The 19,275-nt window shown below is 36.4% G+C and overlaps 1 protein-coding gene across 1 annotated transcript in view; it reads left to right on the top strand.

Annotated features, from left to right (window-relative positions):
• The window catches only part of ANGPT1 (angiopoietin 1), a 175,627-nt gene that overhangs the window by 121,813 nt on the left and 34,539 nt on the right, over positions 1–19,275 (top strand). Inside the window, exon 7 of the mRNA XM_075085607.1 lies at positions 8,765–8,931. Coding sequence (XP_074941708.1) covers positions 8,765–8,931 — 167 coding nt within the window. The remainder of the gene's footprint in view (positions 1–8,764; positions 8,932–19,275) is intronic.

Genomic DNA, 19,275 nt, shown 5'->3' with positions numbered 1-19,275 from the left:
ATATTGTGTGAATAACGCCTTTCATAAAGACTTGCTTTTCTGTGGTAAAGAATGAGATGTCACAGTAGTTTAAAAGTCACTTTTGACTGCAACTGTTACTCAGCTAATTGTCACTTTCATCAGAGTTATAAAAAGAGCCAGCATGTTCTTTGCTTCTCCTGAGGTCTAAATCCAGCATGTCCAATGGAGGTAGACATGATATCAAAGTGGTAAGAGACCATATTTAGTTTTATGAAAACATGCTCATGAAACTATTCTGGTCCTGACCAAGGCTACAGTGTGCATTTCAACAGTATGATCTAAGGGAGAAAGAATGAAACAATATTTGTTTCAGAGGGCTCTGGATCACTAGATTGGGCACCAGAGAAGATGTTACTACACAAGGAAGCATTTTCTTTATTTCAGGGAATATTTTTGGATGTAAAATTAAACACAATTTTGTGTTGGAGCACAGTTGTGTTTTAAATGTGTTATACTCAGCACAGTCTTCCCTACAGAAACATTACTGGATAACATTAGTTTCAAGTGTTGTGTTGACACATGGCTATATACTTGTGCCCACTCTGCCACCGCTGCTTCAATCTAACACCATTAATGTATACTGATAAGACTCATGTGGTCTTCCAAAGGCTGTTAATATAACCGTGTAAGGTATTCCTTACATGTAAGATTTAATAAATTTTACATAATGATATCACTATTCAGTTTAATTACACTAACAGCCTGTAGCACAGCACCATGAGAAAGACTAAAGTTGTTAAAGAAACTTTCTAACCAAAAGATGGAAATGCTATTTTACAAGAGCCAGATGAGATTTTGAGAGGTGTTTTTTTTGAAATTAATGATTTGACCATTCAGTAGAATTGTAGCAGAGGTCCTCCCAAATGAAAGTTGTGTCCTTTCATCATGAAACTGCTTCCTCTTCAGGGAAGAGCATCTCCTGCCTGATCTGTTCCATTTGGGACTCACTGGAGCAGCCCATCACTTTGGGGCTCTGTCAAATCAGCATTCTAACTTTTTGACTCTGGTGTCAGTCATCTTCTATTCTTGTTCAGCTGTTTGATGTAGCATCTGAGCCCAAGCAAGAGAGAAAACGGAAACCCGTAAGTCTGATGGTCGGGGTATTTAGACAGATTATGGGGCTGAGATTGAAGTTCCTGTTCAAACTGACATACAGATGGTTTGGCTGATGGTCTTTCCTGTAGCATCTATGCTCCTAGTGATGTGCATCTTCGCTATTTGGGATGAATCGGTGTCTTTTGAAAAGAAAAGAGAATTAAGTCCTACCTCCAAAAGTTCTTTTTTTTTTTTTTGCCTGAAGTGACACAAAAGTACTTTTTTTTAGATTCTTTTTAATTTTGAATTTTTAGCCCTAAACCATACAATTTATTTCTTTGCAAAGGACAAACCAGAAAGTTCTCTTAAGCTCCCTGTTCACCTTTCTTAGAAAACAAAAATTGAGTTTTCTTTTCTTCAAAGCATACCCACCTCCCTGGGATGCACTTACTAGGAGCCACATTAAGTGTCTGTATATTCCCAGGATCCATTTGTCCTAGAGTGAAGAAGGTGGTTTGGGAGAGAAGGCCTCAATGTAATTTGTCGCAGTAGGAAATACTCTCCTGTTTTCAGGTAAACAGTAAGGAAGTTAAATTGAAATCCAGGCCTGAGGAAGATGCACTTATTGTTTTATATGGGTCCCTGTAGGAAACAGCTGTTTGGGGTGCATTGCCTAGCCAGAGGTAACGTTTGTGTAAGGTTTGCACCTTAACATGGATTCTGTCACTGTGATGATTCTTCATCAGAAAGTCTGCTACTACTGATGCTGTGTGTGTTTGAGAAGAAAACAGGAAAAAGTGAACCTAACTTCTTTATGTTCACTAATATATTTGGTCTAGAATGAAGTGCAACAGCCTGAATTGCTGCAGGATAGGAACAAGATTTTGAGGCACACTTTTCAAACTCAGAATTACTATGCAAACATTTAATTCTTTTTCTAAACTGACAATAACTTAGGCTTTGTTTTAGTCTTCGGAAAAAGTACCTCTGGCTTCAATCTAAACATATTTTTAAAACTTGCCACCAAGTATTTGTTAGTATTTCAGAGAAATAATTCTCAATATTTAGCATTATTTTCCCATTTTAAGTTAACATTATTTAACACATTTGTTCTCTGAGGAAATTTAAGTCATTTCTATAGACCACATCTCTATTTCAAATAATGCAATGAATAATTCAACATGACAGAAATGAAGAAGTATACTGACCTTCTTAGAAATTATCTTCTTAAACAAAATCCATTCCACATTCTCAGCTAAGGCAAAAGGAGCTGAATATTCTTTATGGCTTCTGGGAAGACACTGCTGCTGTGAAACACTGAATTATTATCTTCTTTATTCAGTGAATTGTCTGACAGGAGATGAACCCGTAGGATATATTGACTGTGTCTGGTTTCAATTTTGTTTTGTCTATAAAAAGTCAAAGCTTCCTATGAGCATTATCAGACAAAATAAATAAAGTAAGAGAGATAATTGTTTAATGAACTTGGAGTAACATGATTCAAGCAGAATACCCCCACAGATTTTGCCAAAGCTAATAAAACTCTTTTGCACCCTACTTATTATTTTTGAATAAGTATCAACTTTGTAAATTCTTAAGGTCATTTTAAAAACCAATATTGAATTCCATTTCTTTATACTCATGACTGCTTTAGTAGTTTTGACTCTGTTAATCACCATGCAATTGGAAATGAGGTGATGTAGAACCTGGATGTCATCTAGGATAAATGTTATCAAATCATATACTTTTGTTTGTGATTCCTGATTCTAAGTGCTTTAATGCATACAAAAGAATAACAAATTACTATTTATTTATATTTTTACATAACAGTTGAGCACTCTGCCAATTTACACAATTTACTATATAGTTATAGGGATAGAGAACCAGAAGGCTCCTTTGCTTTGTCCTAGTACATAAATGGAATCAAAACTGTCAGTGAGGTTCTATATCATGGCATTTCTTTGCCCTGAAAACAAGCGTTATCCTGTCTGCAAGAACAATCTATTCTAAACGTTGTACAAAATGTTACCTGATTATTCCTTGATTAAAAAATAACCCTATTTTACTAATCGGTTGTGATATTTTTATCTTTTTAATTGACTTATTTCAGGTCAAACTTTGCGAAAATATGATCTTAATGCAATTTCCAGCAGCAAAAATATAAATGTTTTCTGTTTGTGAAAAATAAAATGCAACATTAAAACAATCTATGCTAGGTCAGTGCAAAGATTTGTGTGTCCTGTCTGTGGCTAGTAGTGGACAGTGGACAGTTAAGAAAGCTTATTATTACATTATTACATTATGACAATGTAAGCATATTTCCCTTCCTATGTTCTCCCAACTTCCATAGAGTGCTAATGAGGAAAATGTAAGAGAACTCTGAAAACTTTTGGAAATTTCTTACCTTTCCTATTATATTAAGCACTCTTTTGGGAACTTAAATCCTCTGATTTGCTAGTCATCCCAAAATGTTATGTAAATTTCAAAGGAAAAGCAAAATTTAAAGTTTAAAGAATTAATCCCTTTACTTGGAAATATATAATGAACAGAATATAGAAAGCTAATGACAAAATAATTTTTCTTAGTAATTTAAAATGCAATTTTGGAACAGTGCTTACAACCCACTGGGTTTCAGAGGGACTTAAAATGTAGTTAACTACAAACACATTCATGAAATACAGATGTTCCTTTCCCTAGTAGATTGATAGTTGAGGATGAATTGGATTACCTCACATACCTCCTTGAGTTTAAGTACAAAACTTTAACATAAGTAATTCTGGAAGTATTTGCTATGGCAATATGAATGCAAAAAAACCCGAGTATGTTGACAGAATACATATGCACTGGGAAACAAACACTTTTAATGATAGCTATGGATCTGGAATAGGTGACTCCTAATGTTAACTTTTAAGATTTATAACTATGTCCTAAGGCATTCTCAAAACCAAACTCCTTGTCCATAGAAGATGACAACCACAGTCTAAGGCAAGGCTGAAGACATCTTATCACTTGGGTCCCTACAGATTTAAGCAGCAGTATAAACATAAATGTTCTGTTAACTAAAATGCTTGGATTTCATGACTGAATTTTCATTACTGAACAATTACTGAATTGTCTCATGAACAGCAAAATTAATGTCTGCATTTCTGTGGATTTTTGTCCTGTGTTCTGCATAAAAACCCCATTCTCTACTAATAATCTCCTGAATCCCTATTATTTTCTAAGATTCTTTGTGGCGATAGCTTGAGTTCCCCTTTTATGTTCCTCAGATCTCTCCCAGATGTCTAAGAGTCCTCCAGAGCAATACATGCTCAGGATCTGAGCTTGGCTGGCCAGTCTGTGCCTGTTGATAAGCAATTGGAATAGGCAACTGCTGAGCTTCTGCTTCAGCATTTCTCCCAGCTGCAACTCATCCTAGGCACCAGTTCTCCTGAAACCTTGTTGAACTTCAAGTTTGTGTGATTTCTATCCCCACCTCAGAAGTATTCAAAAAGTATTGCACAAAAATAAAGGACAAGTGGACATAACAATTGCACAAGCTTGTTTCCTTAAGTTTTCTGGCTGAAGAAAAAAAGGAAAAAGATTTTTTATTTCAAGGTAAAATTCTGAAATGCATTTTGAAGGCTGAAGATCTTGAAGACAAACCAAAAGAACCTGGCATAATAATTTCTATGCCAACCTCAGTGTTGGGAATGGAAATGAAAAGCTAAATTATATTTTTCAGGTTTTTTTGGCTGACAATATATCATTCTTTTCTGCACACAAAAGCTTACGTATCTTGTCAAAGTAGTAGTGTTCTTGTAGCACCAACAGTCTAAGATATAAACAAGAAAAGCTGTGTAGTTATTAAGTCAGCCAAAGTATCTGGAAAAACCAGCAAGCATGCAAGTCTTTCTTCAGGTCTGAAATAGGGGAAGTAAACAGCAGACTAAATACAGTTTGGAAACCGTTGAGTTTGGAATAATAAAATTATGCTTGAAGAAATTGTTCCCAACTCTGTCCTTAACCGAAATATACTGCTCCTCTCTGTTTTAGATCTTTGAAAGGTTTGAGTGCCTGTTTGTTTATTTCTTTTTCCAGCCCTATTAGGTGTTTAATAAAATACACTACTTTTCTTTAGGAACAATCCTTGCTTCAGTGATATGTTTTATATTCCACTTACTTCCTTGGTTTTCTTTTCATAACAGCAAGGAGTTTGTTTAAAAAGAAGTTGCTCCTGAGAAGAAAAAAAAAAGGAATCATGCTCAGTCTAGGCATTTCTAAGCTGAGTTTCAGTATTGTAGCTCCTTATAATAGGATTCACTTTTTCATAACTAATGTGGTGGCTCTCCTCATAATTTTTTATATTCTTTTTTATATTCCTTCTGCTCCCTTTAGCCTCAACTTCATTTCCTCTGGTCAGGAGAGCAAACCACTTAGTGATAGATTTTCATCTTAGTGTAATAACACATATGAAAAGGGAGAAGGAAGTGTAAATGTAAAGAAGAAAAATTATTATTATTTCAGAATAATTATATATGGTGTCTGGAGTTTATATAGAACACATATGGGAACACATAATGTTAAAAAGCCACATGTATTACATCCTGAATAGGCTGTAATCTAAATAAGATAAGACAAACATAATTCAATAGAGCCACAGTTCAAAGGGGAGTCCCCTCAGCTTGCCAGCAGTGGGAAAAAGGCAGAAAAGTTTTCCTTGAAAATCTTCTTTTAAAGGGAGACAGCTGATAAGAATAGTAATATATCTTCTGTGAATAAGAAACCATGTAGACCGTAAAGAAATGTACTTTGGGTGGTATACAAACACCTATGCTCCAACTTCTGCCTTCTGTATTTTAGGGAGTCAAACTGCCTGTTAGGTAGTTGCCGCAGAGCATGTTTTCACTTCCTCTGAGACAAGTGGCAATGACCACTAGTGAAAGACAACGTTAGAGACAAACCACTGACTGCTCTGGTATGCCACTGACAAAGCTGATAGAACAGGAGAGACCATGTGTGACCATCACAGGGCAGAGAGACAAGGCAAGGAGATGGAGGGATCAATGGAACAGATAGAAAGCGGTGAAAACTGCTGAAGGGTATGTCAGCTGTAGACAGGGTTTATGCAGGTAAGGAACAAGTTTTTTATTTTAGGAAGTATGTATGAAACCAAATATGCATGTGAACGCTATCAAAGCAGTAGGTGAGATACAGAAGCATCATCATGGGAAAGCTTGAGGAGCAGGAGCTCACACTGGAAGACGGATGTAGTCAAAGCAGGATTTCACCAGTGTTAGCTACATCCAGTATTTACAGGGTCTTGTGTAGGAAATCATCTACTTGAGAAAGAGGATATAATGAAATAATGTATAGGAAAGGAAAAGCCACCTAATAGCATCATCCCACATTTTAGTTTGAGTCTTCTCTGAGACTCACCACAGACTACTGAATTTCAATTCTTGCAGACTAAGCACTATGTTCATGGATATCACTTCATGGTCTCTGAGCCAAAAGGCAGACATGCTTATTCAAAACATAAACTTGTGTACACAGCTCAGCATAGCCAAATGGCGTGTCTTCTCAGCCTCTAGTATCCATGAGCACCAAATATCTGCTCAGGTAGACTAGTTAAAATGAAAATGACTCCTGAGTAAAGTGGTTTCTAATGTAATTCCCTGTAGAAACAACAAAAAAATCTGTCCATTTTATACTTTTGTTTGATCCAGTCATAAACTTGTAATCTTCTAAATTTTTTAAATAAAGGTTCTTCAGAAGTTTGCAACTGGTATACCTATGCATTTCCCTGGTGGAGTATTAGCTGCGCTGCAGCTTCACTCAGCTGCCACGTTGCTGCTGGGGAGGCAGGATTTCATCCTCAGTATACCCAACTAGTTAGGGCTGGAGCCAGGGCAATGCAATAAAGAACAAAAGAGACAGGGCTGTACTTTCAGTGTTTTAATCTCACATTAGTGGTGACTGAAACATCATATAGAGAAGATTGATTTCTTGCCAATGAGTCTCATGGACACATTTCCCATTACCTAACTTCTAGTCCCAAGGAAGTCTCTTAATTTTACACACACACACACACACCCCTTTAAAATGTATGTGCTTTCTGGAAATGTTCAAACCTATTCTTGAAAACTACATTGACTTAATCAATGGCAGATCACATGGTTTAATTCATGATCTGAAACAGAGCAAATGTTTAAACACCATGATAGGGAGTGAATACAGAAAGTAACTTCCTATAATGAATGACAAAGGAAAATATTTGCGATTGGATACAGTCTAATCTATTCCAAAACCAGGATTGTTTTATTGTTTATTTCTTTCCTGTATTTGGCAGTCACAGCTTAGTAACAGAGCGTGAATTTTTATCACAGGCAAGAAAATCATCCAATCTTTCATTTAATTTGATCAGGAAATTTTCACAAGGGTCTTCTAAAACACTCCCAGCACATCACTGTAAGAAAATCAGGAGATTTCCAGTTCCCATTTTTCCTAGCTTTATGCATATGCTGAAAGAGTTCTTCACAAGTAAAGATTACTATTTAAAATAAATTTTATTGTTTAAAGAGAACAAAAATGGAGCCAAGTGTTCTCAGGAATGAGCTAAAAGTTTATAAAGAAAAATAATTTTAATGTATAGTAAATTAAATTAATTACATTAAATAAAACCTTCAATTTAATGTAGTAAAATAGTCACTAAAATTTAAACAACTTTCAAACCTGGAAGATGCACAAAAATATAGGCCTAGGAATACATTGTGAAAACAGGTTATACTTTTTATTTCTTATTATTATTACATGTTTGAAAATGGCATAGTTATCTGGAAATAAGATCATATGAATATAGAAAATGTGAGGAGAGTTAGGTACCTTAAATATTCTACTGCCGTTTATTTTTCATTCTTAGAAAATAAAGTTACAGTACCCTCTCCTGTGCTTTGGATAGTCTATAGGAATACTCCTAACTCTTTAAGTTCAAGATTTCAAAGCATCAAAACATATATAGATATCTTATTTCACCTCAACAAGGTGAGGAAACAAAAACTTTGTAGTAGCCAAAATTTTAGCCAATATGAGCTTTAGTAGACCAAGAATGACGTAAATAAATGTTACAACTGAGGATCACTCACAAACATTGTCCTGTCCAGCAGGTCTCATTTAAAGAAGAGGATTTTAAACTAAAAACTTCCCTTGTTCAGTTGTGGCAGACATTTGACAGCAAAGGAGTGGTCCATTCTTCTCTGGAGATTAAAATATGAGTTATCATCCACAGCTAACTTGAATTCAGCATATAATCCAGGCTAATTTAAACCCTTTTAAGCTTTTATACTGTATAGCAGTATCCTGTTTTCATTTAATTGTCTTAATGATAACTAGGGTTAACACCATAAGAAATGTATTATAGTATATGACTATGTTCAGTATTCCCATTGAAAGATATGCAAATACAGATTCATACTATTAATAACTTGTAACTGAAAAGTGATTTTCAACTGATAACCTCAACTGCTCTTCCAAATATCAGTTGAACTGCATGACACTCGTACATGGTACGTATTAGTAGACTCATTTTAGAGAGAGTCAAACTGGAGCAGAGAAGACTATGACCAGTAATTAGAATGTATAGGTAAAATAAAATTATGGTTTTACTATTGTATAAAGATTCTACCAATTACAATAATTACATATAGTTATTTTGCCAACTTTTTTCTAGGGTTTTGGTAGCCCATCAGGTGAACATTGGCTGGGAAATGAATTTATCTTTGCAATAACAAGTCAGAGGCAATATTCTCTAAGAATTGAATTAATGGACTGGGAAGGAAACCGGGCATATTCACAGTATGACAGATTTCACATAGGAAATGAAAAACAGAATTACAGGTAAGAATCTACTGAAATTCTTTTGACTCTGCTGAGTGATAAATATTGTTCATTATTCTCTTGTTAAATACGAGAAAGGACAGTAATATGATACTAATTTTCATCGAAAGTGAATAAAGAGGGTAAAAATAAAATAGAAATCTGATTTCGCAGTAATGGAAAGTTAGAGCAAAACTATGATCTCAGAACAAGCGATGATCTATTAATCGTGCTGGCTGGTAGAACCACTAAAAAATTGTATAACTTTTAACATACCTGAGACCATCAGAACTCAAAACTAATTGAACAGAAAGATTGAAAGATTTCTACCTCAGAAGCATAAAACTGAAACAAAGGACGTGGGATGAAAAGACCAAAAATGCTGTTAAAACATCTGATATTTCCAAAATAAATATTCAGTGTAAATGAAGAGGAAAAAACCAGAATGCTGGATCTTATTGTGAGGAGATAAAACATAAAAGAAAGAGTCAGGTACTGGATAGCCTTGGTTCATCATCATCATCATCATCATGCCATTTATTATAGTTCAGAAAAGAAACATGAAATTAATTTTTTTCCAATAATAATTTTCTCCTTTGTTTAAAAAAAAAACCCAGAGAAGTAGGAAACTTAAATCTGCTTATTAAAAAGGAAAAGGAAAAAAAATACCTTGGTGACAAAAGAGATATGGATGACTTAAGTGGTTTAATTTTTTTTTTAATCATTGTTTCATCTAGATAGTACAATGCTGGAGGAAGAAAATGAAACCCAGAAGTATATCTTAAATTATTTGTTAGAGCACATCTAGTTAACATAAGACTTAGGAGAGAAACTTATATGTTGTAAAACCAAACATTCAAGTAATAGCTTGTTAAACTAGGTGGGTTATTCAGATTTTTATATTCAAGTAACTTGATTCTCAGAAATGCTGATTGCCTCCCTCCCCCCTGGGCTCAGAGAAAAGGAAGTGAGAGCAATTTGCACTTTCTGCTGACAGGACTTTGCCCGGCTGGGACGCACAGTAGAGCCCCTACTGTGACAAACCCTGGGGTTTGTCAGAGGGCACTACTGCATAGTGTAGAAGCACAAAAGCTACATTTAGAGGAGTTTGTATGAGTTTAGATCCTGCGTAAAGCAAGGACTGTCCCATGGCACACAAATGACAGCTCTGTCCTCCGTTGCCTCCAGCAATGCTGTGGCTGGCACTGTCCATGGCATGACATTTCCCTAGATTCAAGAAGGTGGAGCATCCATTCTGGAGTGCTTTTAGGCAAAAAGTAAACGTAAGTAAAGGAAATTTCTCAAAACAGAGGCTAGAAATATTTATACAAAACATAAAAACAGCAGAGTAAAAGTGGATAATGTGGGGCTTTAAACATTAGTAGAAGATGTTTAAAAATGTAAGGAAAAGATGGGACAAATACTTGTCGAGTGAGGAAAAATTTCAAAGGACAGTTACACTTAAGTCTAAAAGTTATGATGAAAATCAGAGAAGATGCTGGGAGTATTATGCAGAGGGTGAATTAAGATGGCTGAATTTGCTAACAAAAAGTGTCTTTTTTGCTCACATTTATTCTGTGCTGAATAAGGGCAACTTCTATTACTGAGGAATCAGAAGGATGCTGAAAACTTAACTTATGTTAAAGCTTATGTTAAGGAAGGATTTCTTTTCAGGACTCATCCGGGTTCATTCATGCTAAAATAGCGAGAGAATTTCTTGTTTTGTTTCAGAATACTAGACTGTATTTGTAGTAAGTAGAGCAGCTTGGAAATGCTTAAGGGATTTCTGCCTGTCATAAGTCCATGTAACGTGCCCAGAGTAGAAGAGGAGACAAAGAGTTTTGGGGTTGGGCTGCAGCATTGTCCCTCCAAAAGTCTGGGAACCCTGCTGGGAACTGTGACCTGAGACTGCCTCAGGTGCTAACTACAAACCAGGACCAGGACATGGGCTTAAGAAATTATGTACACTTGCCTATGTATATTTGATTGATTGCCCTTTTTCTGGCACAGTTTTAGCCTGATCTCAGTAGTACTTTCCCAGGCAATTCCTGAACGAACTGTGGGAACCCATAGAGCAAGGACTTTTCCTATACACACTGTGAAGCAAGGCCATGTTAGTGTGCTGGGGAAGAAAGTATAGCCATACAGACATGAACTGTGGTGTGCCACTAGTTCTGAAGACCAAAGAGCAAGCTTTAGCCCAAGATTTAAACTTTATTCAAATTTTGATATGTCCTTTGCCATCTGTAATAGACTTTGCCTCAAAAAAAGAGCCTTGAAAGGACTTGGGCATAGGATTTGCTTCACTGCCTTGGTTGATAACACAGGCACTTGGACATTTCTTGAACAGGTTAGTTTTAATACATTGATGGATAGTAAAGTAGCCCTGGAAAACCATCCTGAGTCAGTCTAGGCCTCCAGGATGTCGGAAAGGCAAAGGCAAAGTCCAGTTAAAGGCCAGAATGAGCTCTAATTCTGTCTGTATGGCCTCCTTAGAGTACAACTGAAATTCCTCTGTCTAAGGAACCGGGAATTTCAGTTCCATTCATGTTATTCTGGAATAAACAGAGAGGGAAACACAAAGAGGTAAAAAGGCTCTGTTTATCTCTGTTGGCCCTTTGGGTTTCAGATTAATTCTTCAATTATTTTTACTCAAACACATCTGAATATTTAAAGAAAATAACTAAGTAACACAGGGAAAATTCTGGAAATAATGAAGTATAAACCACATGTAAATCTAAATTGGTTTTCATGCTTAACAAATGCACTATTGCCCAGTCCAGACAGATATATATCCAACAGACATTTTGCAATCCACAATTATGTTGGTTTCTTTTAGAAATTATTACAAGAATGCATCCTATGACATAAAAACTCTTTCTTTTGCTTGCCAGCATCACTATCTCTGATAGAAGCAACTCCAGAAGGCAGGCCAAATAAAAGCCTGATTATTGAATCCTAAACAGCTGGCCACCCTTCAGAGAATGCTGTTTTCTCTTTATCTGAGGAGCTGCCATTAAGAATTTAAATGATTCCTCTGAAGTTGAAAACCACAGTTCCCACCCTCCTGCTCGCAATGCCTTTCCTTCACAGTTGTCAGGCATTTGCCATGTTTGCTTTCAATACCCCAAATACAGAACAAAACAATTTTCAAAACTGTAGTTGCTGTTCATTTGAAATAAATTTGCCAAAGTACTCTCTTATTTTGGAAGCTGTTAGGATTTTCTGCTAGTGACCCGCATTAAATTTTGCTTCTTCAACACTGTTTGTAAAAATAAGTCATTGTAGGCTGTCTGCACTCTACACTAGTTTAATATAATACAAGTTCACTAAGAAATAATAACCAGTAAAGAGACAAGTTTCCAAGCTGGTCTGTGCAGTAGATCAAGGAGATCTGAAGTAGAGAGAAGGTATTGAAATGAAAGGAAAAGCTCAAGAAGTGGAATATCTTTCATTTATGCTATGGCAGTACCTCATACATTTGGAAGACATGAAAAAAAATTTAAGGTTCCAGGTCTCACGTTTGAATACAGCAAATTAAAAAAAACAAAACAAAACAAAACAAAACAAAGAAAGAAAAGAAATACTATGAAGTGATAAAATGTGTCTGAGAAAATATGAAAAATCATTTTCATGCTGTTTTTCCAAAATCCAGCCCCAACATTATGCAAAGTTTGGTTCAGTCTGGATAACTCCCAATTGGTGATTTCAGAAGGGTTCTGTTTTTCCTCTGGGCTGTTTGTATTCTTTTTACTACTTTTTATTATCCTAAAGAATCTATGATTTAAAAGAGTAATGCTGAACACATGTATGTTAAAAATATACTTGCTTCTCTTTCAAAATGAGACAGCTCTAAAAGGGTTTCTGGGAATGCAGAATAAAATCTATTTATCCCAGATGATGACTGCATAGAAAAAAGTTGTGGTGAGAAGGTGGATACAGAAGCAGTGAATGTATAATGATAAATGACAACTGAAACAGGAAAATAAATGTTGCACCACATGTGAAACCTTCAATAGTATGGAAGTTTCTAAGTGATTAATTTCCTTTAGAAAGCCTTAGGCTTCTTATCTACACAAAACGATTACACAGAGGCTGTCTGTAAATATGATGAAAACTATCTCTGCCAGTTTCTTTGCAAGGCTTACACTGTGGCAAGTAAAATCTCCATAGAGTAGGAAGAGTCAGATCTTGCAAGCCCCATTTAGCAGTGTTTCTTAATTTGTCAAAGGAATTTTTCATAGACCTATAAAAACGTAAGTTGAAAGAGACTCAGAAGACACAGCCTCTCATCTTTTGCTGTGCAGACCCTTCTTAGCCCACTCTTGATAGTCTGTTGACATTGTCTGACGTTCTTAGGAGCTGTACAGATATGACACACTGCTGCTCTGACCTGTGTCCTCAGACCCTCCAGAATTAAACAGGAAAAGTAACCATGTATTGGGATTTCAGGCACCATGCTTCATAATCCCACCTATTCGTTAATGAAAGCAGATATACAGATGCTGGATTTTGAACAGCAGTAATTTCAGCCTACCCGCACATCTGGTTTTGCTGTTCATGATACAGGAGTAGCGCTTCCAAGCAAGACAGGGGATAGAGAATGGGGGAAATACAGTATTTAATTGGCTCAGTTACTTGTACCTCAGAACCCTTAGAGAGGTTGAATAAACCCTGACCTCCAGATAACAACATAATCCAATCTTTAGTAATTCTTTTACTTAAAAAAGCTTTGAATTGCTGCAGTTTGGATGCTGGAGTGCTCCAAGGCTCACTACCTTTGATCCTGTCCATGGAGGAATATGATTAAATGATGAGGCAGTGCTGCTAAGGTGAGCAAGACTATAGGATTGCTGTAGGTATAGGTGAAAACTGATAAGGGACAGAGCGCATCCTAACTTCTGTGTATGACTCATGTACTTAAGATGATGACTGACCTTTGATAGTTAAGGAGAATAGTCTTTATATTGGAACCAGCATGCTGAGGAGATGAGGAAAACTTATGAGAAAATGAAAGAGAGCCTACAAACATTACTAGTGGAACAAGCAAGAGACATGTTGGCAGAATATCAGTTTTGTAGGGAAGAATTAGATGTATGGGTCCTCAGAGGCAAGAAGTTGATGGAATTTGTTGCAAACAGGAGGGAGAGTCACTGAAATTATTCAAATCACTTCAAACCACTGACATGGTCCTGTGATTCATACAAATCTAGGTAGCACAGTTTCCAAGCTCTCCAAAGTACCGTTTCTCTCCAGGCTTTACTTTGGGAAATCAGATCAGGTTTTGAATGTAAACAAATAATTTTTAGACTTTGTAAGACCTGGTAGCAGAAAGTTTTTAGTTCAGTGTGTAGAATCATGAATGATTGAATAGGCTGGGTTGGAAGGGACCTCTGTGGGTCATCTAGTCCACCCCCCCATACAATAAGCAGGGACATCTTCAACTACAGCTATGTTGCTCAGAGCCCTGTCCAACCTGTCCTTGAATGTTTCCAGGAATGGGGCATCTACCACCTCTCTGGGCAACCTGTTCTAACTGTTCTAATGTTTCACCACCCTCATTGTAAATAATTTATTCCTTATAGCTAGTCTAAATCTACCCTCTTTTATCTTAAAACCATTACCCTTTGTCATATCACAACAGGCCCTGCTAAAATGTTTGTCCCCACCTTTCTTATAAGCCTACTTTAACTATTGAAAGGCTGCATCAAGGTCTTCTCAGAGTACTGGATTTTTTAGGGCTTGTTTGTTTAAGAGTTTGTCATTATAGTTTCAGCAATAGTATTATTTCTCTCCGTTTTCTTAGGCAAAATAGGTAGGTAGCCTGGAGCCAGGGGCCTCGTTGTAATGTTAATCTCTGATTTTTTTTAAGGTAGAGGCAATTGATTTATTTATTCACCATTAAACTAATTAACCATTAACTAATGCTGGAATTTGTTACAAAAAGTTCTTACTTTTCTTTCTGTAAAGTAGAGAAAAAATTTTTGTACAGTCCTTTAGATTGTAACAATGAAAATGTTGTAATAAGTAAAAGGAAGTATTATTTGAGAACATGACTTTTATGGGGACAGCTGGTTTTGTGTATCTTTAATTTAAAAATATATTTCACAGACTATTGATGTTTCAGCAGCAGGACATTAACGGGCCATTTGTCACTTTCCTCAGTGTAAAAAACCTCATTTGTAAATAATGGTGTGGTTCTTTGTTATCACCCAGGTTTTTCAGTGATGCATTTGCCATAAGTAACCTGTTTTCTTCCTGTGTCACTTTAGTAGTTTATTCAAAACAGGGAATCAGCCTGACTTATAAGTTTTTCTGAGGCATCTACCTAGCTTCTTCTGCATTATCTGTATCACAGTAAACCTTCAAAGGGGCCATTCTCAGATGGGGAAGACAAAGTACAGTGGAGGACACATAGAAACGCTATCACAAAATAAGAAAATAAACACAGAACCTCTGAGACCCAGTTCTGTGCCCAGACCCCCGTACTTTTCTTGCCAAATATGAAAACTACGGAACAACTGAAAAAATAGACATGGTGCAAAAATTTAAACCCATAGTAATTCACTTTTCTTTGGAAGCTTGAAATTCAATTTGCAAGTCTACTTCAGAGGAAATATCCATGCAAAATCCTATTAACAGACGGAATGATATCTGTGGTATGCACACTTTCCATGATTTGAAAATATATTTAATATTTTTTCACCAAACAATGATATAAAATTCATAATATGGAAAAAAGATTTAATGACTCTATGTATATATGAATATCTGGCTGAAATAACTTTATTCTATTTAAGAACACTGTCAGTCCAGTTATATTCCATGAAGTCTAAATACTGGAAGTGCAGGGATTCAATCTGATGCCCATTAACCGGAGGCCTTTCTGGAACCAGGCCAGTGTTGCTATATTATATCAGTGACTAAAGCTCACTGGCAGTCCATGTACTATCTCCAAATGTAAGCAGAAATGAAATATAACATTTTCTCTGACTAACTGAAAGTTGGTGCAAATATACTTGTGGAGTTTATGAATAATAAAATTTAACTTAATCCACATAAATCCCTATGTATACTATCCATCCACAGCTGGTCATTTCCCACCTCTTAACTACGTAAAGCTCATTTAGAGTTCACTATACAATAGCCATGACTATCCTGAAGCAGGAACAGAGGTTCTATTCTTCTGTGTTATGGAATATAATAAGATTTCATATATACTGAATATCATAAAGGAGCAACTGAGTGGAGAAGGGGAAGTGAGTAGTAAGAGAGAATGGTTGGAACAGATAGAAGAGGGACGATATGCAGCTCCTCAGTGGGAGAGGAGAGGGATCTGTTGGATAGTGGATTAGGGAGAACTGGAGCGCTTTCCCCCACCACATGCCCATTTTGGTGGGAAGATGGCTGGGGAGCAGGGGGGTGGTTGTCAGCACCAAAGCATTTTTTGCTTGTATTCCCTTTGAGAAGCAAGAAACTGGGTTCACTTTAGCAAAATAGGCTCTCCATGAAGTACTATGTAATTCTTTGTTATCCCCCTGAAACTTCATAACTGGTAGCTCTGCAAAATCCAGTGACTGTCTGCCATGTTTGAGTAAAGAATGAGCACAGGCTGCAACCATGAAAACACAGCTGTACCAAACCCAGCTATAACAGACATTCAATACCAAACTACATCTGTCCATATGAAGAATAATAATTGATTTTCCAAGAGCTACAAATTGTTACAGAACTGCCAATAATATCTTGTACTAACATAGTTCACCGAACTGTCTCTTTCACATGACAGAAAGGTGTTGATGTTTACTTTTCTTAGCTTATAACTTAAATATCTTTATAAGTGAGAAATTGAATTTGGAATTGTGTTATGTAGTTCATTACAGGTGTCATGGCACAAATAATTCCATACACAGAAGATGTATTATTTAATCTGAAAGAGTTAGGTATTTGCAGTTTTCATCATTAGCCTTAGTCTTAAACAGTTCCATGTAAAATGGATACTGCTATTAGTCTTCAGGCCCTTTTGATAAAGATTATCTACATATTCAGTTACAGTAACATACTCTGGAGAGCACAAGCCTCCTCACCTTTCTGAATCAATTGATCACAGGTTTGAATGGCATTTCAGGCAATATGAAAATCTCTTTTTAGAAAGTCAAATGCCGATTCATATATGCAAGGTTAACCCAGAAATGATACAATTTAGCAGACAGTATCTGTTAAAAAACACCATTAAAAGCCCCTAACATTTCTTTTTGTTTCATTTTGGTGACAAATAACATCAGAGCTCTTTAATGCACCAATATCCAGGATATGGAGAGAAACCAACAGAGGTGTTCCATAAACTCTGGGAAATTCTTTACCTGAGATTTTAGAAAAGTACTGGTATACAAGCTTTACAAGGTGTACACTGTTGGTTGTACAGCAGACTTGCTTTCTGGGAGGACAGTAAAGCCTCCAGTGAGTTACTTGGAATATATCTGATATAACAGTGACCTAACCATTTCTGTGCATCCACTTGTTCGTCAATAAAAGGTAGATATCTATTAGTTTATTTTCATTATTAGACCTTTCAAGCCATCTTCAAATTGTTGCTGTCTTCAGTTTTGGTTTTCTCTATCCTTTTCCTTCCAACCAGTTAATTTTCAATTGCCTTCTCCAGATTGACATATTTCCCTCACTAAAACTGGATAACTCTTCTCCATATACTCATTTTCATGTACCTGCAGAACCCAACTTCCAGGGGTTTTTAATAGGCTATTGATAATAAACGTTCAATAATTAAGTTTGATTGTGCACTTATGTGTCTATAAACTTTAATTTCTTTTGGTGTTTCAGGGCTTTTCAACCACATAGCTGGAGAGAAATCTTGTTTTCCAGTATGTTCCACCACAGCTATTGCTATGGGACATAGTGGGCATGTCATTATCTCCTCCTCCAGGCTCCTAGATTTATTTTTTAAGAAAAGGAAAATACATGAGTAAGACAAAAAGTATCTTATTTTCCCATAAAGCTTATCTATAATAAAATAAACACATCAATTTAAAGTACTGATTACTTGAGACAAGAAAAAAAATGGTTTGTAACAATTTACTAGGCTTAAACATAATCCTGGATTTAATGAATTTAAGTGCTTATTCACAAATTGGACATGGTTGCCTACAGGTAGGTAAGATAAAGATTTTCAGTGCTAACATTAAAGCTGTTGGGCCCTAGGAACAGACTGCAGGACCCTAGCTGAGACATTCGATTCTCTGTACATGCCTGGGGAGAGATAAGCTCCTTAGACAGAAGCCAAATCAGGCAACACACAGGGCAAAGAGCTGCCTAGAGTCAACCATTAGGAAATTCTGAAAACAGCAAGGCCTCCATTTATATCCACTGATGGTTCACAGTCCACAGCCTGAAGGTAGGAGACAATGTCCTGTCTTACTCAGGAAAGAAACGAAAGACCCTGGGTTAATGCATTAATTTGCTAGAGGGGATCCAGACCATAGTTATTGCTTCCCAAGAGAAAGCAGCCATCCATGCGGCAGGCTAACAGGCTCGTCAGTGAAGCTCTGATACTGTGCAGGGAAGAATTCACTGCTTAGTGAATGAGAGGTACTGGTTCATTTGACAATGAGGCAGGAAAGGGAATTCTAAGATTATGATACCTCCTCCATGGATTATGTCACATTTTGAATAAAATAGGCTTTGATTAAAAGGTGCAAATATGTTACGAAGCATTGAGGACTATCCCTGAACCCTGAACACTATACAAACAATGCTGCTACAGATTTACACTTGTATTCCCTCTAAGACTCAGTGAATCTTGAACAATTTTCTGCAGTTGGACACATGTTGCTGGTTACTGCACTGTTGTGAGGGAGGCTTTGTGGTTTTAAACCTTTCTTTTGCTGAGTGAATAGAAACCACAATTCCTACATGGTGGGTAACCACTCAGATCTGTAAGTTGTTACATGAAAAGTGGAGAGTAACAACCACTGGTAGCTCAACTACTTATTACCTGGTGAGGATCTCTACAGAAAAAAAAATTTAGCAGACCTGTGTGAGAAGAATATCTTGCAAAGCAAGAACAACATAGTGAAATGCCTTCTGAGGTCTACTACACAGGCATACAAATCAGAGAGAACTCTTTAATGCATGTTAAGTATTGGCAGAAAAAAAATCTATGGGAACTCAGTAGTGGTCTTGTTACAAATTGTAGCTCAGTGGAGATTTCTCCAGCTATTACCCAACTATCAGGGCCAGGCAGAGCATGACAGGGCACCTAAGAAGAAGCTGCACAAGCTTTGTAAGGTAATGGCCACTTTTTTAGTTCTCCAAGGTAAAATGACTACTCTTATCTTGTTGGTATTATCT

Source organism: Phalacrocorax aristotelis, chromosome 2, assembly GCF_949628215.1.
Source record: "Phalacrocorax aristotelis chromosome 2, bGulAri2.1, whole genome shotgun sequence".
Taxonomy (NCBI): Eukaryota; Metazoa; Chordata; class Aves; order Suliformes; family Phalacrocoracidae; genus Phalacrocorax; species Phalacrocorax aristotelis.
This window is presented reverse-complemented; position numbering and strand designations above follow the sequence as displayed.